The 27,327-nt window shown below is 30.4% G+C and overlaps 1 protein-coding gene across 2 annotated transcripts in view; it reads left to right on the top strand.

The window, feature by feature from the left end:
* The first annotated feature begins 1,028 nt into the window (after nucleotides 1-1,028).
* Nucleotides 1,029-27,327, top strand: part of DAT (Sodium-dependent dopamine transporter) — a 39,533-nt gene continuing 13,234 nt past the window's right edge. Inside the window, exons 1-3 of one of the 2 annotated variants that reach the window (XM_017902199.1) lie at nucleotides 1,029-1,184; nucleotides 10,630-10,803; nucleotides 26,142-26,276. In XM_017902199.1, coding sequence (XP_017757688.1) covers nucleotides 10,641-10,803; nucleotides 26,142-26,276 — 298 coding nt within the window. In that variant the 5' untranslated portion in view covers nucleotides 1,029-1,184; nucleotides 10,630-10,640. Of the gene's footprint in view, nucleotides 1,185-5,578; nucleotides 5,637-10,629; nucleotides 10,804-26,141; nucleotides 26,277-27,327 lie in introns of those variants that run through there. The other variant, XM_017902198.1, reaches the window with a different exon arrangement.

Raw genomic sequence — 27,327 nt, 5'->3', positions numbered from 1 at the left:
TAATAAAATCATTTTTCTGTAGATCCACGTTATATACAACATGTTGAGGTGGCTGTATAAATTTGATTAACATTAATTTATTATTAGGGCAAAGTATGTAACGTCCACAAATATATTTTTTGATTTTTACTAGTATGTATTTATCAATGTAAAAACAGTTCATGCAATTAAACTTTGTTTAAACTAAAACAATTGAAAATCTATGCAATCATGATGAAACGAATTCATTTATGTAAATATTATGAAATGTAGAAATCATAATCACCACTCGAAAAAAATTATTATGAGGTTATGGTCTAGAATTCATAATTTTGTAGTACAGCACATTGATATATTCCAATAAAGAAACTAAAATAAAAGAACGAAAATTAATATAACTTAAAATCGATAAGGTCTGTTTTCATTTTGCATGCTTATTTCTTACACTATTACGCTGTTGCACATAAGCAATTTACAATTATCGTCGAGCAATCGCATTTCATCCGAAACCACGATGCGTGCGGCTTTTTCGGACGTCGTGAACTCCGCACATGCGTAGACACGAAGTTCACAACTTTGGGTTGGACCTCGTAGTGTCACGTGACTTCAACGCGTATATACGTCCTGCAGCCGGCAAATTTCCTCATTCATTCTTTCAAACCTTTGCGACGAGGTTCTCTTTTCGAATTTACACGCTATCTTTCTGATGGTCTGTCATTGTGACCAATGGGCAATTGCTTTCGAAGTCAGTCTGCAACTGGATCGACCGTACATTTTTGCAATGGTAGCTCTTGCAAACTATGCAGTTACGATCTGAAACAGAAACACAGACATAAAGAGCAATAATCGTACATTTGCACAATGCAATGATTCCTCTTGTCACATTTGTAAAGTAAAAGGGAAGAGGAACGAGAAACGTGAACTCTTATTGTATTTGAGAAACGAATAATCGTTGGACCAAGTTCGAAGTTGTCAGCTGTCTTGAGGATCCTTTCTCGCGTAACAACGAAAGCAACAATTCGTGGACGGTTAGTGGCGCGGTAATGGGTCTGACGGATACAAGTTTCGAGGTACTTTTGACCCTGTGGCGGGTTCTCGTTGTGGGAGTCGTGTGGACCGAAGAAATCTGCGGTCAGTGTCACGGTGTCTTGCTGAGCCACAGCATCGCCGGTCTCACTCGTTAATCGTTTCGGACACGTTATTTGGTAAGTGAAAAGTAGTCGATGCAAATACTCTCACGTTGTCATGATTAATTGTCTTGTAATTTAAAGTCGTAATTAACTATTTGTCTTATTTACTCATTTACTATGATTTGTTTGAATTAGAGCGGGGCACCAAATGGTGCCCAACATCGACGTATTTGGTTATTAAGGGTGAGAGATTTTATTTTTTCGTAGAAAATTATTATAAATATATATCTTAAAAGGAATAGGAATATTATCAAACGTAATTAAATATTAAAAGTGATAGAATTATTTTTTATAATGAAACGAAAAGGAGCAACTTCGTATGTTGCTGAAGAAAATCTATCAAAATGAAAATAATTGTTTTTAAATAAGTAGAGAGGTATCGAAAAAGGGAAGAGTACGAACGAGATTAAGTAAATAAAATAAATAAAATGTAATATTTGTTACCAAAGTCACGAGAATGTTAATTTTCTCTGATATTAAAACTTGCGTTGTTCACTATAAGTTTCTGTGAAATTTCGAAGATAAAACGAAGAAGCAAAGAAATCTCGAGTAAAATGTAAATAAAAACAAAGTTTGTTTGAAAAATTGTAGATAAATGTATAAGAAAGTGCAAAAATAACACGTATATTTTAATTTTTAATTCATTAAAGCCAATTTTATGGAAACTAACCTAGTAAAATGAAGTTTCAGATTAATTTTCATGAAAAAATTTGGTCTACTTCTTAATTATACGTATAATACTTTTAATCTCTCTTTTAATTATTTTTATTAAGTTTTTCCGAGATTTAAGGAAACTTCTTAATAATCATCGAAACGTCGTAGATAACCTTTTGTCTGTTTTAAAATGTTTTTAAACACGGGTCTAAATCTTTCTCGTCGTTATTGTCAGATTACCTAACCCAGTTACGAATTTTATGTAGCTATATCACCTATTGTTAGAATCTATTATAGTGCTTTAGAACCTATTAAATATCAATAGCTATTAATGTTAAAAGTCAGTTCACTTGATATCTAAGAAGATTTTTGAAATATTCAAGAAATAGTTCGAAGTTTTTGTATCTAGAATCTAGATTAGTCATTCGGCTGATTAACGATTGTGGAACAATTATTCGAACGTATTTACAGGTGTACGTTCCATGTGTAAATACTCTTATTTTCCATGGCCGTTTGTGGTTTCGATGATTATCCTTATTCTCATGTTTCAGCATCTAAATCATTTTTAATGCATATGTTTCAAAGAATTTATCTTAGAAGCACGATTCACGGAAAGTCGAAGTGAATCGATGATTTTTCTGTGAAAAGTGATAAGTTTTCCTTAACAAATTCCTAGAAGTTATAATGGATAATAGAGTGAAAGTAGATAAAAAAAGTTTCACATTTAGAATCTATTAAAGAATCGTTAATGACATAAATGACAATGATAATTAAAGACGCAGTGTTATATCGTTAAACCTTTAAAGTAAATGTCTTACAGAACTTGAAAATATATCTTCCTCCCAGATTATATAAAACTGATATAATATAAAAAAAATAATATATATGAAAGATATATAATAGATTAAAGTAGCTACATACGTTTATGTCTAGGAGTTTAAGTAACAGAGAGAAATGTTAAATATTAATTGGAAATTTGGATAAGAGATTTAAATTAAAAGAAGGAAGAATAACAGGATAGACATATCATGCAAAATTGAGAAAAATGTAAGGTGAAATAAAAATATTAGAAAAAGAGTATGAACGATAAGCATAAATTTAACTATAATTAGTATCAACATTCTTGTGATTATTTTTTACCATCCGGTAGTAATAAGAAAAATCTTAGCATAGAGCTATGATGTGTAATTTCATTCGACACTGCTATATAGCAGAGCCCACGACGTTACATGGAAACTGCACCTGATAGTAAGCAACAGGCTGTACGCTTTACTTTACTTAAAATCGAATATCCTCCAACGTATTAATTTCATCGTTATTCCAAGCAGAAATTCTTCTATGAATATCGAAACAATTTTATTTACGAACTTTTACATTTATACATACATCTTCTGCGAAGTCAGTGGCAGATAACATTAAAATATACAAAATTTGCTATGTCAAATCATACAGATGAAATAGAGTGAATGCTTATGTGTATACATTTTTTCATTGCCTTTAGGTGATGAATCAGTATGTCTTAATCTCTCTTTTAATTATTTTTATTAAGTTTTTCCGAGATTTAAGGAAACTTCTTAATAATCATCGAAACGTCGTAGATAACCTTTTGTCTGTTTTAAAATGTTTTTAAACACGGGTCTAAATCTTTCTCGTCGTTATTGTCAGATTACCTAACCCAGTTACGAATTTTATGTAGCTATATCACCTATTGTTAGAATCTATTATAGTGCTTTAGAACCTATTAAATATCAATAGCTATTAATGTTAAAAGTCAGTTCACTTGATATCTAAGAAGATTTTTGAAATATTCAAGAAATAGTTCGAAGTTTTTGTATCTAGAATCTAGATTAGTCATTCGGCTGATTAACGATTGTGGAACAATTATTCGAACGTATTTACAGGTGTACGTTCCATGTGTAAATACTCTTATTTTCCATGGCCGTTTGTGGTTTCGATGATTATCCTTATTCTCATGTTTCAGCATCTAAATCATTTTTAATGCATATGTTTCAAAGAATTTATCTTAGAAGCACGATTCACGGAAAGTCGAAGTGAATCGATGATTTTTCTGTGAAAAGTGATAAGTTTTCCTTAACAAATTCCTAGAAGTTATAATGGATAATAGAGTGAAAGTAGATAAAAAAAGTTTCACATTTAGAATCTATTAAAGAATCGTTAATGACATAAATGACAATGATAATTAAAGACGCAGTGTTATATCGTTAAACCTTTAAAGTAAATGTCTTACAGAACTTGAAAATATATCTTCCTCCCAGATTATATAAAACTGATATAATATAAAAAAAATAATATATATGAAAGATATATAATAGATTAAAGTAGCTACATACGTTTATGTCTAGGAGTTTAAGTAACAGAGAGAAATGTTAAATATTAATTGGAAATTTGGATAAGAGATTTAAATTAAAAGAAGGAAGAATAACAGGATAGACATATCATGCAAAATTGAGAAAAATGTAAGGTGAAATAAAAATATTAGAAAAAGAGTATGAACGATAAGCATAAATTTAACTATAATTAGTATCAACATTCTTGTGATTATTTTTTACCATCCGGTAGTAATAAGAAAAATCTTAGCATAGAGCTATGATGTGTAATTTCATTCGACACTGCTATATAGCAGAGCCCACGACGTTACATGGAAACTGCACCTGATAGTAAGCAACAGGCTGTACGCTTTACTTTACTTAAAATCGAATATCCTCCAACGTATTAATTTCATCGTTATTCCAAGCAGAAATTCTTCTATGAATATCGAAACAATTTTATTTACGAACTTTTACATTTATACATACATCTTCTGCGAAGTCAGTGGCAGATAACATTAAAATATACAAAATTTGCTATGTCAAATCATACAGATGAAATAGAGTGAATGCTTATGTGTATACATTTTTTCATTGCCTTTAGGTGATGAATCAGTATGTCAAATACTTCTTATATATTCAGGGATATCCGGTATATATTCGATATATAATATATATATATATATATATATTATATTATATTACATATAATATACTATTACAATATATTCTGATATATAATAATATAATATATTAGTATATAGTATATGTATATAAAATAAGTAGTTGCAATTATATATTATATAAAAGGTTCTGGGATTTGTTGTTTTAAGCAAGGAAAATGTTTTTACATATCTAGTATACGACTATAATAGTCTCCTATAACATATAAATTCTGCTTGTTTCTGTTGTTTTCAGCTAAAACAGAATGCATGTCACTTTCTGCGATACCAAAGAAAGAATTATTAATTTATTTCTAATTTTCTCGATTTCCTATGACGCGAAATCCCTTTAACGCAGAATCTCTCGAGTCATAGGTGGTTCTACTATAATAGTGCTGTATTATAAAATCTAACAACGGGTAATTATAATTTATAGTACAAAAGAAAAGCGAAAGAAAGAATAACGATATAAGCAGGTGAGAATTTAAAGCTGGCATGCAACAAGTTGTACGATGATGTGAGTAGTGCAGTAGATCATTTCTGATACCTATCATCACGATCCATTGGGGAACTGGCGACTGGTTCCACTAACAACGAGTTAATTAATACCACGATCTTGCTTGTTACCTTGAATAAGAAGCCCTGTCCCCACCGACGAGTCGAGCATTCCGTTTCTTCGAATTTGCACAATTTGCTTCGACGCAACTCTTATCCCCATCTATTTCTTCAGCGCGTTCGTGTGGCACTGTTTAAATCTTGAGGAACACGCGACAGTTGCATTTCGTTCGTTTTTTCCTGAACAAGGCGCTTCTTGGGATCTCGAGGTAGGCTATGTGCCTTGGAATTGTTTCTCGGCCGGGTTTTCGTTTCGCAATGCTCGTTTGCACACGTCTGTGATTGTCTAATTGCACTTCGCCTTTTATTTTGCCATCTTAACTATAACGGTGAATTACGAGAGGAATGTAACGAGATGTTCGTAACGATTCTTTTTAGCATTATATTTTGAGAGCCAGATATAATATGTTCGAGATAATATTCCGTGTAGAAATTGTTTAATCTGTTAGGAGAAATGGTATTTATAATATTCAATCATTTAAGTTGGTCTTTGTAGGTTACCGAAATAGTGTCAGTTATACTGTGCTAGAAAAGAAAATTATCAAATTGATTAAATTGCTTGGTTTTAGATTTCTTGTGCTCTCAATTATTGAAAATCTACAGCTGCTCTTGAGAAAGTCAATAATTATTTTTATTAACAATTGTAAGACAGAAATACAACGCAATAGTTTTATACATATACTTGTTCATTTTTGTAGTACCATTTTAATTATTATTATGTGTTATTTTAAATAACAAATTCTTTATTTTATTTTTAAGTATCAAATAATAAGAAGAATTTTTATTATATTTATACTATTTTATTATGTGTATTATATCTATGTACATGTTATTGAGCAATAATTTCAGTGTCTAGTGAATTTTGAATATATTATATTTATGCCATTGTAAACTATTTTTGTTTAAATTCGATGCTACAAGCTATTTTTACTTCGAAGAATTTTAAAAGTTGTTTTAATATAGATTTAGAGAATTTACAATGCAGACAGCTTTGCAGTTTTCTGCGCATTTTATTGTACTCTATTTAAAATATATTCAGTGTTAAATAAATTGATATTGTTAAAAAACTTTTCATCAAAGAATTTTCAATCAAACTGTAGCTGTTTCATAGATTTTTCTTTTATTTCTTCGTTTTTAGTTCCTTTTTGTAGAACTTATGGTAATGTTATAAGTTGTACCTTTAATTTTTTAAAGTTGATTTATTTTGTTTTTTCAATTGCACGATAGAATATATATTTCTTAAATCTTATTCATATTTTATATTAATTTTATTCTCGTTTATCGTTCAAATTTGTATCAACTAGTTACTAATGGTCCTCCGTAAGTAGTTGCATAAAATGTTTGAATTCAGTTATGAAACTTGTTGATGAAATTTGATCTCAGCCCGAGTACCATCTCGCGGACGAATGTTGTATCAAATCAGTAAACCACAGATGGTATTTTCTCCAAATAAATCGAATAAGAATAAGCTATGACCTGTAATTATAAATACAAATTGAGTTATGTTACCAGATTATACACGATATTACTAGAAGCGAAAAACGAGAAGATTCAATTTAAGTTTGATAATTTATTAATGACAATTTTATTAATGATAATTTATTAAAAAATAATTAGCGAATCCTACATTTTGTGCAAGTAAAAATAAATGTATTACCAAAAATATCAAACAATTAAAATGACAGGCTTCAAATTTTGTACTATTACAATTGCTAAAATGATACAGGTGTGTTAAGCTAAATTAATGTTGACATTTGTTGAGATAGGAATGTGATTAGGTATATATTCTTACATATTTTTATCATATTATTGCAATAATAATCGCTTATATGTAAAATATTCAGGTATACATTACAACTCGTCAGTTCTTGATGTTAATAATTTATTACTTTTCATACAAATTTGATAAATAATTACTTTTTATGAAAAAGAATGTATTAAATTAGAAATAATTTCAAAACATTTTTTTTAATAAAAATTTTATAATTATTTTTTATAAAAAGTAATATAAATTATACGTTTAAAGCGAATATATTATATTTTATGCTAAAATAAATTAAATTCGTTTCAAAATAACATTTTATATAACAATACGAAGTAAAATGAGTAATTCATTTTGTTAATTTTGGAATATAAAATGTAGTGTTATAATGCAACATATAATGTAATTTTTAAATTCGATATTTCATTTTACACTTCATATTCCCGATTTGCAGCTGATTTTCAATTCTTATTCAGTGTTTGCAGTGCAATTATTTCTGCACATTTACAAATTTGTAGGAAGTGACTTATCCTGTAAATGACGTTTGTTAGAATACTTATAAATCTAAGTTGCTAACCTTGTATTTTTTTTTGTGAGTTTTCCTTGATGTGTTCGTAATTAATTTTAAGTGAAACGCTTTTATCACAACCTTAACTTTTTTTTTTCATTTTTGGTTGAAAAATGTCTGTCTTTTTTTCTGTGTATTCTAATTATTGTTTTGCACTTGGTAATGAACCTTATTTGTAATTTGACTTGTTCGTCTTTTTGCTGTTTTAGTAGAAATTCAGAAAAGTCTATCACGTCAGTTTTTCTGATTATGGTGGTATCTGATTGTTTAATTCTATTTTTGTTACTTTATTTTTGTTCCTTATGCTAGTTCCCGGGTTGGCTATTGACTCTCTTTCATTTATTTTGTTTTTGTTATCGCCAAAGAAAATAGAAAATCTTTAATCCGTTATCTTACATGATCGTATAGTTGTGAATAAATTTTTAATTTTGAAAAAATACAAAGTAATATTAAATAGTTTCGACACAAGCTTTTCTAGGAGATCATAAAGAAAACATTCTTTGTAATTACGAGTCTACACATTTTTAAACGAACATCGATAACCGAATCGAAATCTTCTCGAAATTTTCAACAAACTAGAAGCATTAATTGTATTGTAATTATTAGCAGCACATAGGAAAATACAAAATATTTTCAAGGGAGATTAAAATTGTTTAATAAAAGAAAAAATATAGGAAAATAAAAAATGGAAAATGTTTCGAGTTATCGATTAGAATGATTTTATTCGAATGATTTTTATTTCAAATATCGTAAGCAGTAAATCTTCTGTAGGAGTGAGTATGGAATTAAAAAGCTAATTAAACGATTAATTTTAACATTAGACTAGTGATCAATATTTTGTATAAAATGGATCAACGAACTGAACAATAAGAAACAAATCTTTTTGTTATAAAAAAATAAATTTTATATAAAAAGTTAAGTTGATATAAAATATTACGTGCACTATAATACAGTATTATACGCGTTAAAATATTATATATGTACAATATTATTCTTTGTTTCGATATGATCTATAAATTCTTTCAAAATATTTATTCTTTTATGTTTATTTTATGTTGAATTTTCTTTTTTAATTAATATAAGAGATATTCATCCTTTTAATACAATCATTTTTAATTATCTTAAAATATTACTGAAAATATATAAGAAAATATGCTTTTCGAGATTTTGAATACGAGAGATAATTTTCGAAATTAGTAAGTTATTTTGGAAGTGACTTACAGCAACAATTACATAAAATAAATTAATATTATTTTCTTCCTAAAAGATTACAAATTTGTTAGAGCGCATCGCTACTAAAATTATTAACTTGATTTAACACTTCAATTTACATCTATTTCATAGAAATACTTGTGTAAGTATTATTACAATAGAATTTTAAATAATACCAATCAGGTCACAAATTCAATTTCTCACGATTTTCTATTTAAATCACTTTTATAACATTTGTAAATAGTGCATAAAGTGGATCAATAATAAAAAATATTCCAAATGTAAATAAACAACAATCAGCTAACACGCTGTACCATAATCCATAGTTGATCTCGTATTTTCGGGAAGCCATTTTGAATCTAACACAACGTATTGGCTGCATGTTACATCGTTTACTTTAGAAAAATAATGGTATTCTATTTTTCATAATGATTTTACTCCACTTTTTCCTATAGTGAGAGAGATCAGGTTTGATATGCCAGATCTTCGATGCTTAACAATTAGTCTATAGCCAAGGGCCTGTTCTGGAACTGTATTTTCATACTTCTCTAACCAACGATGTATCTACTAGTACATACGTACCTTCGTCAAATTAAATCGCAACTCCAAAGACCATGTTTTATATATCAGAGCTAAACTAAATCGAATAAAACTATCGAGTTGAAATCGATGCAAGACACTGAAGAGTTATTCCCTGACTCTCACAGTAGATTCTCATCGACACCCCACGATCAGAGCTATCTCAGTGTCGCAGCTAATCCGATTTAAAAAACACCAGGCGTCAAAGCAGGATTTTTGTCGCACCTGTTCAGATAGAGGGCGATAGTGTCAAGGAGAGGGGGTAAGCGCGCGCGAGAGAGAGAGAGAGAGTGAGAGAGTGAGAGAGAGAGAGAGAGAGAGAGAGAGAGAGAGTTCTATCGTTGTTCGGCAATAACCGTCGAATATCAATTAATCGGGTCGACCTATAGACAAGCGTGGATCAGTGCGTGTGACAGAAAACCCCTCGTCGAGAGTCCCCTCGAAGCCGGCATCGCGGCCGCCTTTGAAATATACGCTGTTTGTCCGGAACCCGTCACCAGGGCACAATGAGCCTCGCTCGGGGGTTAAGCGTTGTCGCCTGAAGGGCTATCGATAACTTGTCGTCGCCAAATTACACGTGACCGCACCCGCACGCGCCTCCATCCACCACCCTCTTTTCTTCTACCTCTTTCCTTCTGCTCACACCCCAACTTTCGCCACCTTGTCGTATCTAATCTTTATGAGAACGAGAGTACTCGGAGGACTCGGACGACCAAGAATTAGAGAACTCGCTGGCACGATGGTTGTGCAAAAAGTCACCCCCTACCCGGAGGACCCATTACGCTTGTCAGCTCGATCGAGATACCCCTGTCTGCTCGATGGATTTCGATTTGTTTCGTATCAGGATTTTCATGGAGTGCGTCCTTTGTCTCGCGAATTCGAATCCTTCACGATTACCGGTTATGCAACGGTGCGTGCATTTAGAAGTTTCCACGTACATGTGTACTTATGACGCAGGGTTGTTGCATCAGAGATTGAAAAAAATGGTTTGCTTTTGTAGAGCGTCGGGTTTTTGTTCCAGGTTAGGTCGGGTAGAGTATTTGTGGAAATTGGTATTAATCTATGGATCTGTTTGGTGCAGGAAAACGAGACATGTCGTCGAGGGTGGTGAAGAATCATCCAAAGTTGAATGGCAGCGTGGACGGCAGGGAGACCTGGTCCGGCAAAGTCGACTTCCTCTTGTCTGTCATTGGATTCGCCGTTGACCTTGCCAATGTCTGGAGATTTCCTTACCTGTGCTACAAAAATGGCGGCGGTGAGTGTGTTCAACGTTTTGAAAGCTCTTAGCTCATGCTTCACGTATGTCCTACGTTCGAAAATATGTATGTTCGCGAAATATGTAGAGTCCGGCCGTGTAACATGCAAAAGCGAGATTCACATGATTTCTTATGGAGAAATGAGAAAAAGACGTAGAGTAAGTTTTGTACATTTTTGGCTTGGTTTTTGGGAAAATCCTGTTAAAATATTCACTGTCGGGACATATTTGTCGAGCGACGCATTACGTATATAGTGTATGTATACAAAGTTTACATGGGATTTAAAAGTAATTAACTTTGAGTAAAAACGGAAAGAAAATTTGTAACAAAATTTTACTTTACGGAAAAAATTTTATTTTATCAATTAGAGTATTGCTGGAACTGTTGTCCTCGTTGTCGGATACATACCTGTGTTCGATTAATTATCGATATCTGTTCAGCCATAACAGCATGCATAGGCAACTGATTTTCAAATATGATTTTCTCGAAAATTGGACTAAAAAAGAAAAAATTTTATTTTATATTTTTCTTTTTATTTTTCCATAAAAGATTACGTCGCGTTCGTTTCTGCATGTTATTCGGCCTGACCTTGTATATCTACGTTGAATCGAAATTCTTAAAACGATATAACACGTCGTCGTAAAGAGAAAATCTCAAAATAATATCAGTAAAAGTAGAAAATAGTTTAGCTATCATGGTGACGCTAATGTACTCGATGGAGTCTTCTTACGACTGTCATAAGCAACAAGTGAATCAGCGTTACATCTAAAACTATAATAGTTTGCTGCAGATTTCTATTCTTTTTAAAACAAACGTTGAAATCAAAATTCTTTGTTGAAAAATTAAAGGACAAAATTTATCTTAAAATACTAGAGGATATCTCTGTTGACACGAATTCACGTTAATAACTCTGAATGTATCAAATAATATTATCAAATTCGATAATATTAATTAACAAAAAATTGATAAATTTATGTTCTATCAGAGTTTGGAGTTCTCATAAATTCGTCAAATAATGATAGAATCAGTATTAATTATATAAGTGCCAATAAATAAAAACTTCTTTAACATAACTAATCGCGAAAGACTGTTTTATATGAACGAGATACTCACCATGATTTACATAATCATTAGTTGACTCGAAGTAAAATTTACATACCCGTATATATAATGTATATACCTGTATTTCATCTTTTATAATTAGAATTATAAAATATGAGCAGATAATCAGTAAAGCAATGATATTATTTGTAATTCGTTGTAATTTATATAATTTGAGAGTTTAAATTAAATATTTATTCTAAGTGAAAAATTTGTAAATTTCTTCTGAACGAAACATGATTCCTCAACATTAATAAGAATAATACATTCCTGATTTCATGAATTTTCATCACCTTCGTTTTAGCAGACATGAATCATAATCTTTTGCATTCGCAATCATTTAATGCAGCTGTTTTCAGTCTTTTGCATATTAGAGGAGTATTTTGCATTATTTCAGTCGTATAGTGGTTTTTCCTCCACGTATTTCTAATATTCTTCTATCACGTTTTTCCTTCATGGTTATTAGTTTCACCTCTATAATTTTTATCCGAAATGTGATAATAACAGATGTCGTTTTCTCGAATTACTGCATACGTAAGAATATTAACAAGTATGCGATGTCGCAACGATGAGGTCGTTTTCTAATCATCGACTCTACGCATCACGGTTGATTGAAGATTACCAGGGAGTATATTTTCAGCGAATAAAACGTTGGATTATTCCTTTTCCAATTTAGAAAATAATACGGACAAATTCTGTCGATTCAACGGAATGCAAATTTTTACGTAAAGAATATAAAGTATATAAGAGAGAAAAGAAAAATGTAGTTTCTTCTGTCAGATTTATAATCTGTTTCTTAATTAATGATTATAACATCATAAAATTGGTTTTGAAGGAGAAACGAAGGCTTGAAAATACTTTTCAGGAAAAATTATTTAAACATTAAAAAATGTAAGTTTATTGTTTAAAAGTTTATTTAAAAATTTTATTTAAAATATTTAAAAATTTTTGATTTTATAAATTGTAATGAAAATTATTCAAAAATTGCAATAATCGCATTTTAATTATATGATGGATTTATGATAATAACGGAGACCGGGATATGAAAAATTTCGGAAATAAACAATTCCAGTAATACTAAACGATATATAAATAAAGGATACGTTTTATATAATTAAATATTAATATACTATATTAACAATATGGTGTATATAATAATCATAAATTTATAAGATCTTATATAATATACAGTTATTTGTAAATTTTTATATAAATGTAATAAAACACTTACATTTATAATAAACATTAAAACTATGTGTTTCAAATGATAAGCTATACATAACAAAAGAGAAGTTTCAAGATTTATATTCATAGTGCATTAATTAGAAGAATCATGGTGCTAGTATAACCATTAGAAAATTTTAGTATGGTTGTTATAGTAACAGAAGATGGATAAATGTCATATTGATATTTTTTATTTATAATTGAACCTCTTATTATATTTAAAATATTTTTTTGTTATACTCTTGAGATTTTTCTTTCTACATATACAATATTGTTACAACATCAACAATATTGTCACACGCATATCTAAATATTTATTATACTTATATTTTTATCACTATATTTATATATTCAAAATATTATTAAAATAAATCCAAGTAGCAATTTCTATATTTTGAGAATAAGTCAAATTTTTCTGTAATAAATTAAAAATCCTATACTAGGTTACCATTAATTATACCATTAATATATAATATACAGTTAATTTAAATAACTAAAAGTTCACATAACGCGAGTTATTTATTTCTAAATATCAATTTCTAAATATTAATTTCTAAATAAAATAACTTCATTATTTTTCTCGTAATCGAGCATTTTTATTTGGATGCCCTGGCACGTTATCAGTTTGTATCTAGCAGCATTGTAAGGAGTTATTTCGCAGCTGCAATGGGGGATGCATCAAGTAATGCACTCCGGCAGCCAGGCAATACCGCGTTAACCGGTCGAGTAATTGGCATTTACCTCGTGGAAAATGACCCTGAGATTTAGATTTCACCCTAGGCTTCTTCTTATCCGTGAAAGCATCTGCAGGACTCAAAATTGGCCCAAATTAAAGCGAAAGAGCAATTTAAGAGTCACGCACCGACTCGGGAGATTGCATCGTCCACGTAGATTTAATTCTTACCCCAGTTATGTCGTGTTTTCGATTTAGCACTTTGGTTAAGTCGTATCATCTTCCTCGACGTAATCGATGTCCTTCGCTCCTTCTTATTAAAACGACGTTATATAATTCATATTCTAGCTTTAAAAAAGTTTACGAGTTTAGAAGACCTTGATATCTAAACTCTCGTTTTATAAAAATGGAAATAACAATATAAAATTAAATATTTCCTGTTTCTGTAATTACAAAATTCCAAGTATTTTTTCGATGTCAAGTTCCTTAAGAATATACGATGGTATATGATCATACTAATCGTGATGATTCTGACCATGTTGATACTAATACATTTTTATTTTTGCCATACAAAATATTATAAACGACTAAGGTTAATGTAAATTTTGTTTTCAACCTTGACGGCTTTTTAAACGTCATTTTTGAATATTTGACGAGTTACGTTTATTAACGCGAATATAGAAATTTGATCAAATCAATCGCAATTTAGCTTCTGTGAAATTATTTTAACCGTCATCTATTTCTTTTACTACAAAAAAACAATGACTCAATTATGCTTTTATTATGTTTATTTTTAATAATAATATTTTATAAAAAAAACTATTTTATGCTTGTTTTTCTACTTTTAACAATTATACATGATATAAATTTTTCCTTCCATTAAGTTTCAATTTAATTAATTTTCAGCAAAGATATTTGATTAAAAAATATATGATTTTCAGGTTCAAAAATTAAGTAAAACTTATAATCGCGTAATCACGTATAAAAACAGTTAAAATATTATTTCATTATTGCTAACAAGCCCAACAACAAGTAAGAATAATCGTCTTCCACTTTTCCACGTTATTATCGGTTTAAATTACATTTTACATCGTACGATGTTGATGGTAAATCAAACGCCTTTCGACACAACGTAACTCGTCACCCTTTTGCAAACCTTCTAACAACAACTCTCGCAAGCAACTCCACGACTTGGAAGACTGGACTCATCGACGACGACGGCGATGACGACGCTATTAGCCCTGTTCTATCGAGTCCCTCGTAGGAATACGATTAGGACCAGCTATCAGCGATACGGGGCCTCCTCAAAAGCGGCTGCTAACTCAATTAAGAGGAGAGTAGGGCGCACCATTAGTACCGGCAAGATCGGTCGCTAATTTCCAATTACCTTAATTAATTATAATTTCCCATTCGGGCCGGCCTTTGATCATGGACGTCCGCGACGCCTCTGCCTGCTGCATGTCACCGTACGCGATCCATTATGTCGCATGATTTCGTCCTACGTTTCGCGCTTCTTCTTTGCGGAAATTTGCGAATTTCCCACGCGGTTTCGCTGCTATCATCTTCGCATCGTTAAGAGAAAAATTCTCTAACGACGCGATTGAAATAAAATTCTATAAACTGGGCATTATACGCTTACTGAAAAAGGTTAAGGAAACAAAATGATCATTCGCGAAATTTTTTGTATTCTTTATCTTGCGACATTCAAATGCTTTATCTTGCACGATTCAAATTAAGAAAACGTTGCTACATATTCGAAAAGGATATATGTATTGGATGTTATCTCTTCGAAATACTTCTAATTTTAGTATATATATTGTATTTCATAATAGAAGATAAAGAATAGATAAAATTTGCGAATGATTGTTTTGTTTATTAAATTTTAGCAGTAAAGGCACATACAGATATTTTTTAGATAACATAATAGTTGGGTTTTGAAGAAATAGTGTCTTTTGCGAAGCCATGTTACATGGAATAGAGGGATAGTACAAGAAGTAGGGTTAGGTTTAAAGAATTACAGCAACACGTTTATTATTAGGTTTTAGTACGATATAATATAGTGTATCGTATAATATAATGATAGTATATTGTTATCTTGGTTTACGTATTAAATTAGTGAAGGAAAGTTTCACTATCATTGTACCTTTTAGACAATACCTATGATCGATTGCAGCGACATCTGTTTATAGCAGATAAGTTTGAGTTAGGTTGAATTGAAATTGGTATCGAAGGGAATTGATACAATTATACCTGTATGCTATAACTGTCTATTATATTTTCTATTGTTCATTCCAGACTTATTTGTTTTATGTTTTTTATTGGTTATTTAATATTATGTAATGAAAGTATGTACTTCAAAAAGATATTGTTTGTACTTGCAGAGTATATGTAACTCCATTTTAAAAAATGGCACGGAAATACTTTCTATTTCACTAAAGCAAATAGTAATAATATTCTAGTTTTCATATAAAAGTCTTTTTTAAATCTTTTTATGAAGCAGACTTATCTTCCTATTTCTAGTGGTACCTAAATATTCTTTGATACTATTAGAAGCTATTCTAAAAATATAATTTGATATAATTTAAAATTTGAATATATTTTCAAGTTTGTTATTAAATTAATATTGTAATATATTATAATATATAGTTATATTACAAGTGATATTAATATATTAATAATGAATTATATTATAATATAGAATGTAATAATAAATAATTATAATAATAATTAAATACAAATATAACAATAATAATTATATGATACCTATAAAATATTTTTTTTCAATATTTTAATTTAGTAAAAAATAATATTGTATATCAACGTATGCAATAGCATAATATAAAAGTGTGCAAATGATCAACCTAAATTATTGAAGGTACAAAGAGATGAATAATCGTAGCATTTGATAAATAACATTTTATCAAATATTTATCGACATAAATTTGACTTTATGAGATGTTTATATAAATCTATTTCTTCAAGAATTTTTATTTTACGTGACAAAATAGAACCAATAAACATAAAAACATCGATTACAACGAAATCAGAATTATCGCTGAGGACTTAAAGTGCGATGGAATATACTTTTAAAGACAATTGGGATAAAAAAATAAAAAAAAAAATTAACGCCATTGATGGCTAAAATAATAATGATAAAAACCGAGAATCCTTTTCACAATTTAACTTACCATTAATTTCACTGATTTGCGATATCTCCAATTATGAAACAACAAATGAGAACATTATTTCCACCCGCAATTTCTCCATATTTTTCCGGAAGATTGGTAAATAAATGAGAACATTATGAGTCTAACAATTTGCACGTTTCTGTATTCTCTGTGTATTTCATGTTTCATTACTAGTTACTGTACTTTACTCTTAATCCTGCTTCTAGTTCTGTTCGTATCATTAACGAGATCGTGTGGGTTTACGTATTTTTATGCGACGCCATGACTCATAATACTTATGTACGTGTAATACATTCCAGTTCAGAGGTTATTGGACTCTTAGCGTATTTTGGTACAGAGATAAATTAATGTTATAATTAGGAGGCTAAGTTGACATTTGTTAACTTTTCGTGTTAACAATTTTCAAAATCCTGTTAGTAATATGTATTGATAGAATTTTGTTTATTATTCGCAAGTGACTGGCGAGTTTTGAAATGAGAGTGTATCTTTGGTTTTATTTGATTTTCTTTTTCTTTGTGCTTTTATGTATGGAAAGTGACAGTGAGCGCTCAAATAACGTATTTCATTGTTAGACACGCAGCGATAATTAAATTTGAAGTAAACGATATTTGTCAAATTATTAATTAAGTCTGGAAATAATATTAATAGTCAAATCTCCAGCAAAAACTATAACAATAGAAAACATTTTAACATATATCGTAACAATTGGTTTAAGTATTTATATGTGTACAAATATATAATAAGCAATAATAATTAAAACAACGGCAATAGTTAAAAAAATACTATAATAATAATAAAGGGACGTATGACAGACAAATATCCATCATATAGTTTCTAAACGACATAGTAAAAGAAAAAAGAAAGTAATAGTAATAAAAATAAAATAATAGTTTAATAACAATAATAATATAACAATTTAATAATAATAATAATAATAATGATGATGCAATAGTCTAATAATAATAATGTAATAAGAGTAATAAATATGAAAATTAAAAGAAAAGAGAATAGCTAAGAATTTTGTTGTCTCGTTGTTGTATCTCTGTTGTTTTACGGAATTAATTAATGTGACAAATGAATGAATCACACATAAATTATTGTTGGATCACTTTGTACATTATTAGTAACACAAATAATATGTATATATTTAAAAAAAAAGTCAGAATTATAAAAACAATTAGTACATAAATATCTCCAATTATTGTTACTTTTATTTTACATTTCTCAAGTCAATTTAATAACAAACTACCAAAATTAGAATGAAGGGTGGAGTATTAGTCTTTGAAGATGATTGTACCCTCAAAGGACCAAAATTAAGCGGAAATGTTATACAAAGCCGGACATTTGTCCATGAAAGGTGGAAGTCTCTTTAGACGTTGCATGAATAGATATATACATTGTATGGAAATTAAAATACATAGGTCCTTTAACATGTTATTAAAGGATGATACCGAGACATTAGACAAATACTTATTGCTTCAATAATTCTATTTTTGATAAAGCAAATTTCTTACGAAGTTGTTACGAAACGGCTATGATATTGAGATACATTATAATTATTTAAACGAGCTCTTTCGGTTTAATGCCTCTGAGGTTTAACGTTTAATTGACGCTACAATCGATTTCCAACAATTTGCCTGTACATAATTTATAGAAAATAATGTACATTTATTGCGAGCTTGTCGATATTTATTCAGTATGGTGCGTAACAATGTGTCTCGTAAATATGCTAATCGAAGTGTAATCGGTGTTTAATAGGATGTTTAAATAGTATCACGAATATCAGCGAGAACAAAAGAATTGAATGTAAAAAGTGTTTGTATACCTTTTCGGGAAATTTAGAAAGATTAAAAATATTTTTATAATGTGTCAACGAATGTATGTATATGTTAAATTTCTAAAGAATTTAAAAATAGTATAGCATTTTACACATTAGGTAATAGAATTTTGTAGATTAAAATTTACAAAGTACTAATTCTATTAATACTTTTAAATTTGAATATGTTTTCGAAATATTCAATATTCAGTAGGGAAATTAAATATTTGCGTTAAATAACAAGTAAATATGCATATTTAATTTGTTTTTATGTAAACTAGATAAAATTTTTAAATATAATTTGTAACAATAAAAACAAAATAAGAATATAGATATATAATAAAAATATAAAAGTACAATAAACTCATAATAAAAACATAAAAATATAATAAAGGTATAATAAAAACGTAATAAATATAGAATTTGATTTGTATATCTATGTTTATAGTTTATTATTATAAATGTTATACTTTATTCCTCTTTTTTATCTTTTTTTTTCCAAAGTTCGCCATGAAATTTCTGAAATGATAAAATTTCCACAGAAAATGTTTAATGGATTTTGTTACAGATTTTTCTAAGGATAAAATTTATAAATCGACGTCAAGCGTGTTAGTTTTACTTTAATATTATTTGCTGAATAAAAAAGGAGACATTAAATATTTAATATAATACAGAGTATTAATTAATTACATTGAACATACATATCTTTGAGATATAGTTTTGATAATTAGTAATTTAAATTCATTTTTAGTTCACGTAGTATTAACCTTTTGCACTCGGCGATTTTTTCGTTACAGAAAAATAGTAATTAGAAGACTTTCTGCCATAAAGTCGACGATATTTTTAAAACGATAACTCAGAAATCGTATGCAAATTAAGACGTAGAATTATTTTATTTCGACATTCCACGCATCGTTGGGTAATTTTAAATTTTGTATATTAATTAACATCGATCTTTAGAATCTGATTAAATGGCGACTGAGGGTCGTCTCTCGAGTGCAAAGGGTTAACTCTTTGGACTTGAAAATTTTGTCGCTATAAGGAAATAGTCATACGAAACTTCCAACTCGGCGTCATGCATAAATTAACGCATAAAGCTATTTTATTTCAATATTTAATTCGTTGTTACTCTATAAATATCGTAATATAGAATATCAAAGTTTATAATCTTGCTTTTTCACAAAATTTCAAAGAAAACATTACAAAGAAATCATTATTTAATATCAATGTGCAATAACCTTGTTTAATTACCGATTGTTCCAATAAGCATATTTCTCCTAAATATGAAAAGAACCTAGTAACCTTTGCTCATTTTTTAAACTTAATTTTACTTTTAGTATTAATCCTTTGCTTCGTATAACACAGATTCGCATAATAAAAATAATACACTTTAAATTAACATAGTTAATAAGATACATATTCCCAGCATATAGAAAATATAGTTAATACGACACATTCTCAGTGATAAGAATTTCTAAAGTTGTTTCACAAAAAAATAGCAACCATTTGAAATCGGAAATTGAAGGATTACGAATATTTCGTATTTAAACTTAGTGTAATTAGCTAGAGTAGACTATAGAAAGAAATAAAGATCCTTTTTATAAAATATCAAAGTCCGACAGATTCTTGTTCTTGAACGAACAAAAGCATTTAAAAGCACCAACATCGAATTTGTTCGTGAGCGAGAAAAAAATTAATCAAGGTAACTGTGGGGCATGAGAAGAAGGGAATATTCTTGCTTAATGCGATTACGTTTCCGTGGTTACGAAGAAGAATTTATTGGAAAAAACGAAGACGGAACAATGAGTAGGAATGTGCAACATATCTGAGGAAATTCATATTTAAAGCTTAGTCTTAGGAAGCAATATCTACGCACATTTCATCCTCGGAATCTTTCATTCAAGTCTTTTAAAGGTTTTACAAGATTGTAAATCTTGCAAATTTGTTCTAACATAATTTGCAAATTATTTACAAATTTAGAATTATTTAAAATAAATTACTTTTATATTATTTGTCATTACATATCTTTACTTATGATTAAATTTCTGAGACTCTATTTTCAAGGTTTAGAAACTTTTTCAATTATTAAATTTTAATTAACAAAATTAAAAATATTGCTTTTTATATTTACGTATAATTTATATATTTATTATTATTTTATTAATTTTTATACAATATTGCATCGAATATATTAGTTTCAAGTATTGTTTCTTTATTATTTATTATAGTTATATATTTTTTACTTATGATTAAATATCTGAGGCACCATTTTAAAAATTTAAAATATTACAATATTACAATTATATATACATAAGAATTATTAAATTCTAACTAACAAAATTAGATCTTATAGATAGTATACTCATGTAAATTACAATTTGTGCATATCTATGTACGTCCATCCAACAAAGAATACAAAAATTCTTATAGTAACTATTAGTATAATTATCAAATATTATTTTTGAAAAATATCGCAATGGTCGTTCGTCTTAATTTCATTTCTCCTATGTAACCACAATCCTGCTCGAACGACGAATAATATATAAAAATTCGCAATACTTGTATTTGTTTAATCGTTTGATAAATCAACTTTATCGAAATCACTATTTTAGCCATCGCCTTGCTACATTTTCGAAAGTTCGCTATCGAATTACGTACCTAAAAGCACCTTGCTGCCACTGGTGCTCTAAATATTCTGCAATTCAGTTATGCAGCTAACACGATGATGCGAGTGGCGTGCACATCACTTTTTCCTCGCTCTTCATATCGGCCTCTTGTCACACGGCAGATGTCATCAAAGATGATAAGATGATAAGATGGACATTTCCCATAGTGGCTGTAAATAAATTGACCGCGTTCAGTTTTATTCAAGATATTAATCTATTTCTCGTATTCCGGCAAAATTCAATTCCCTCTTATTTATACTTGAACAGCACGAAACAACCCGAATATTCTCAACCATACTTTTATAAATAAAAATTCAATATTTGGAAATTTTTAGATACTTGTGCTTTCAGTTGGAGGTGTAATATACAGAATGGACCATCTAAGGTAACCATCTCAGTTATTTCTAATTATTTTGTTATTAGAAAAGCAACAAAAAATCGTAAATAATAGTATATCGAAAAAGCTTTAAAATACCATATAATTAAAAAAAATTTTTTAAAAACAATTGAAATGTTCTTAAGTGGTCCATTCTGTATGATAGAAAGATATGAAAGTACGTTTGCGTTCTAAACGTTTGATAAAGGAAATATGCACATTGAACTTGAAATTTTGAAAATAATTTTGCATTTGGAGTAGGATACACGTATTGAGAACGTGTTGAAGAAATTGTAAAAGAATCAGATAATAAATACGAAATTTTTAAATATCAAATGTGGACACATCGATTATAGTTATCAGAAAAGTATTCAAATACCTGTATAAATGTGAGAGAATATTAATATTATATATAAAAGTGTCTGGAAATTTTAGGATATTTTCTGTTTTATTAATTAAGTCGTAATAAATGAAATACACGGGTTGGAGTTCAATTTTCGAAAATAATAATGCATCTGAAGTAAAATATGTATTGAAAAAGTGCATTTTATTATTTATAAATATTTAGAAACATTATCCATAATTCTTCGATATATGTTGCTTCACCTGATAGTGTAAGAGTTGGTAAAATTACGGGAGCTCCGGTTACCGATAAGGCGGCATTCTCAAATCGAAGCGGCGATCCGCTTGATCTTTGCGACGAATGAACAAAGGAGGCCTACCTTTAAAAGGGCAGCTCGAGGAGCGAGCCGGAGAGAAGAGAGCGACGTGTATTGTATCGAGAAGAATTAAGTAATGCAGCCACCGAGAGTTAGAATCATTAAAGTCGAGTTTTCTCTCTCTCTCTTCCCTTACAAATTTCAGAAGTGGGATAGAACTTTATGTGTCTACCAGAGTGGATATCACAAGTTACGCGAATTACGAATTTCGTCTTAGTTTTTCTCCCGTACGAATTTACGTGTTGGACGACGAAGTGACTCTATTACGAGTGATTTAGAACTTGGATTTAGAGTTACGCAGTGCATTTAGGAAGGCCTCGAGAACGAATATGCAAATTTTGGTGGCAGCGGCGAAGAAAAAGTTACGAAGCCTGAACATGTTATCGGTCGGTTTAAAAAGCGAGCTTATGAACTGTTTACTGCAAGCACGCGTGACGACCTGCGAGAAGATATTATGGATCAAACTGAAGGGGGACCATCAGATGGGAACGAGACCATGCCTGTCGATGCGGTGCGGATAGAACGTCCGCTATCACCCCCTGCTCAGCCCCAGGTCACGGAAAGGGAGTTATTGCTTCGAGTGAACGAACTGGTCGAAAGAGAGGTACGTCTCCTTAGGAGAGAATTAGAACTTACGAGATGGAGTGGCCACAGCGTGGAAGGAAGCCGACCGTCGACGTCGTCTACAGTTGCTACGTAGAGGGACGCGAAGGTTAGCGACTATGACGGCTCTGGCACCTGCGATCATTGGAGACGGCAAGCAGAGAAGTTCATTCATACATATGCGCTGGACGAGTACACGGCAAAGACATTTGTATGCGGCAAACTTAACCCTTTGCGCTCGAAACTTAACCCCTTACCACCCGATGTGATGCGACAGCTCGAGCGGTGCTTCTCAGGCACCACTCGGACCGATGCGGTAATTCGAGCGATATCGGTATTTATTAGGTTTATTTGTTACTTTATTTATTAGACAAGGCATTGAGATGGTATCACGCACAGAAGGACTGCGTGGACTTGAGTTATGTATAACTGCTCGCGAGGATACAAAAGATGTTCGGACATCGAGCGTGCACCGTGGATCTACGAGTGCGAAAAGCACACTTCACAATCGGGGGGAGTCTTTGCGGATTATCTGCGCGACAAGATCATTTTAGCCGGCAGAGTTCTACTGCAAGAACGCGAAATCATTGAGTACGTGATATACGGAATTCCGAACGAAAGTCTGAGAAATCAGCCGAGTATGCAGCGCTTTGAAACAACGGACGAGATGTTGCAGACGTTCGAAAATATAACTTTGCCCAGCGAGTCAGCGCAACGGAAGGTGGCACCGCAAGAAGGAGACTCGACGGCCACGAAGACGACCGACGCAGGGCGACTCGGACAGAAGATCGAAGCGAGTCGTCGTTGCTTCAATTGCAACGAGACAGGTCACCTCTCTCGGAACTGTACGCGCCCGAAGAAAGAACGAGGAAGCTGCTACCAGTGTGGCGAATTCAGACATAGGAGGTGAACAATGTGTCCGAGGACCTGGCTGAACATGACTTTATGAAGAAGGCGACATACGAAATCGGTTCGAATAGCAAACCTTTCGCTTTATGTTTAGACACCCTTTTAAACTCGGGAAGTGCAGTTAGTTTTATTAAGAAGCGTTTTGTATCGAGCAACATAAAGTCGACATAAGAGGTAAACACCAATTTGTTCGGAATAAATAACAGTCGTGTGATCGTGCGCGGGTTGGTGCTCGCTAATGTTAGTCTCGATGACCATAAATGTTACGATGTACGCTTATTTGTGATGCCCGACAGCACGATGGTTCCGCTGTATTAGGCCGTGACTTCATGAAAAAATCCAACCTTAGTTTATGTACTCCGATCGGTAGAGTCAGACGAAGGAATGCTCGTCGGCAGTTTATGAATTTAAACGTGTGTGAGCCTATCGATAACCAAACCGACGTGTTAGTCATCGCCCTCCGAATCGTGACTTCGAGCAGAAGAAAATAAAGAAAGAACCGAATTGAAAGTTACGAAATCATGTACCTTCTCATTCTTCGCCCCGACGCTTATCGTTCGCGAAGAAGGGCACAGTTCAGAAAATATCCGATTATTTAACAGAAAGGAATATCATACGGCCAAGCGAGTCCGATTACGTTTCGCCAATCGTCTCAGCGAAGAAAAAGAACGCTTCAGTTAGGATGTGCGTCGACTATCGTTCCTTAAACAAAATCACCGCTAGAAACCACTATCCCTCGCCGCTTATCAAAGATCAATTGAACGTGGCACGTGACAAAAAATACTTTAGCTTACGCGATTCCAAAGACGGCTTGCATCTAATAGCAATAGCGGAAAATAGAATTTTACGGTCCCAAAAATGTAACAAGAAGTATTACGATAAACATCGTAATATCATCGTCGGATCAAATACGAGCGTAATCAATATCCGAGGACGGACATAGTCAGGATTGGCCGAATTTGTAAGAGTACGTAAGATTATGCGAGCTCTGGTTATCGATAAGGTGGCGTGAGTGAGGAGCACGTAGCAGTGATAACTGGTCTCAAATCGAAGCGGAGATCCGCTTGATCCGCATGGCGAACTGCTTGATCTTTGCGACGAATGAACAAAACCTTTAAAAGGGCAGCTCGAGGAGCGAGCCAGAGAATCTTACGCGAGAGAAGAGAGCGACGTATACTGTATCGAGAAGAATTACGTAAAGCAGCCACCGAGAATTGACTAATGACTATTAGAACCGAGGTCTGTCTGTCTCTCTCTTTCTCTCTCTCTCTCTCTCACTCCTTACAATAGTGAGATATTACTGTTGAAAATTATTTGATCATCATTATTTTGATAGAGAGAAAGAGAATTTTAAATACTGGTCACAGGAGAAAGATAATTCTTGGAAAAATATATTCATCTGGAATTTAAATATTCTATTTTATATTTTCCATTAAATTTTAAGTATATTTTATTATTCTATTTGATTCGACGTTAAATCATAAATCGAGTTGTATTTAAATATTCAATCATCAATTCAATATAATGAAAATTGCGGTTTTTAATAATTCAATTATATTACAATTACACTCGTAATATCTTCAAAATTGTAACGAAAAATTGCAGTATATAGGCAAATTTATTTTCGTTAGTTAATTTTCTGTTAGTAGCTAAGAAAATAAAATATATTGGGGTAAAGTAAATTTTCTTAAAAAGCACTGAAAGTAGAAATATTTGTTTTATTACATTTTCAAATTATATTATTGTAGCACTTCTTCACTTTTGATATGACAGAAAAATTTTTAAGGTAAACGTATCCTTAGTTGTGAATTTTATTTATATAGTAACTAAAACAAAGTAAATTTTTTGTAAAATTTTTATCTACAAATTTTTAACGATATTAATTAATATTAAAAGCCTTTTTTTAATGAAACTTTAAAGACAATTAATAAAATTGTTATTTAATATTTGAAAAATCTTGTTCTTTAATATTTATTATTTAGTGTTTACGTATTTAACATTTAAAAAGTGTAGTTGTCATACTTCAAATTTTTATCATATGTATATTATATTATATTTTCAGGGGCCTTTCTGGTTCCATATTGTATAATGTTGGTGGTAGGAGGAATTCCACTATTTTATATGGAGCTTGCCCTGGGTCAGTTCAATCGAAAAGGCGCAATAACTTGTTGGGGTCGTTTGGTGCCACTCTTGAAAGGTAAGGACATCAAATTGCTCAATATAGGAAATAATAAGAGTCAAAAAATTGACATTAATAAATTTGAAATTGAGATGTCAATTTATAAAATTAATATAATATATTTTAGTCAGATATTTAAAATTTCAAGTTAATTAGATAATTCATATATTTTAAAGTTCAATTTTCCATTCTCTTATATAAGTTTCTATATTTATTTAATTACATTGATTATGTAATTGAGAATACAATGGTTTTAAAAATTGTATTATTTTAAAAATTATTTAAGACCAAAATAATTCCTTTATTTATTTTTACAAAATATTAATTTCCTAATCTTACAATTAATAACCTCTCCTTTTAATAGTTTTTTGATAGTTTTAATTCTTTGGAATGTATATAAGACTTTATGATTTTATTGGAATTTAGAAAATTTAAAATAGTAAAGATGATTAATGAAATTAATTGCATTCGTTATTTAAACATTAACTTCCAAATTTTTCAATCTTATTTAAATTCTTCTTAAATTCTTAAATTCGTGTATCTTCTTAAATTCATATAATAATTTTAATAATTATTATACAATATATATAAAAAATGTATAATTATTGTTACAAATTAAAAATTATTCTTGCTTTTACCACTTTTCATATAGTTAAACTATAATAAATCCAGATACATCCAACATTATTGTTACAGTAAATATAACATATCATATCAAGTAACTATTTAAGTCACACGAATAACATTATTAACACGTTTTAACACGAGTAAAATTCATATAAATTCTAAAAACTTGTATGACTTTATTGTTACCGAAACAAATATATAGCAATATAGAAAATTAAATTCTTTTTCACTGTATAAGATTTTAGGATTAAATATCAATGTAAAAGGTTAAAAACCTAAATCGACGAATATTAAATTGAAGAAATATTAAAGAAAAGAAAAAAAGATGTCTCGGTACTGGCTTAGAAATAATCGCGTTAAAATTATCTTTCCAACGATGGAGGTAATGGTACTCCCTGAATCACTCTTCTGATTGACTCTTAGGACAGTTCTGAAAACGTTT

Source organism: Eufriesea mexicana, unplaced genomic scaffold, assembly GCF_001483705.2.
Source record: "Eufriesea mexicana isolate 0111107269 unplaced genomic scaffold, ASM148370v2 scaffold1809, whole genome shotgun sequence".
Lineage (NCBI taxonomy): Eukaryota > Metazoa > Arthropoda > Insecta > Hymenoptera > Apidae > Eufriesea > Eufriesea mexicana.
The sequence above is the reverse complement of the archived record's forward strand: the minus strand, read 5'-3'. Positions and strand labels throughout refer to the sequence as shown.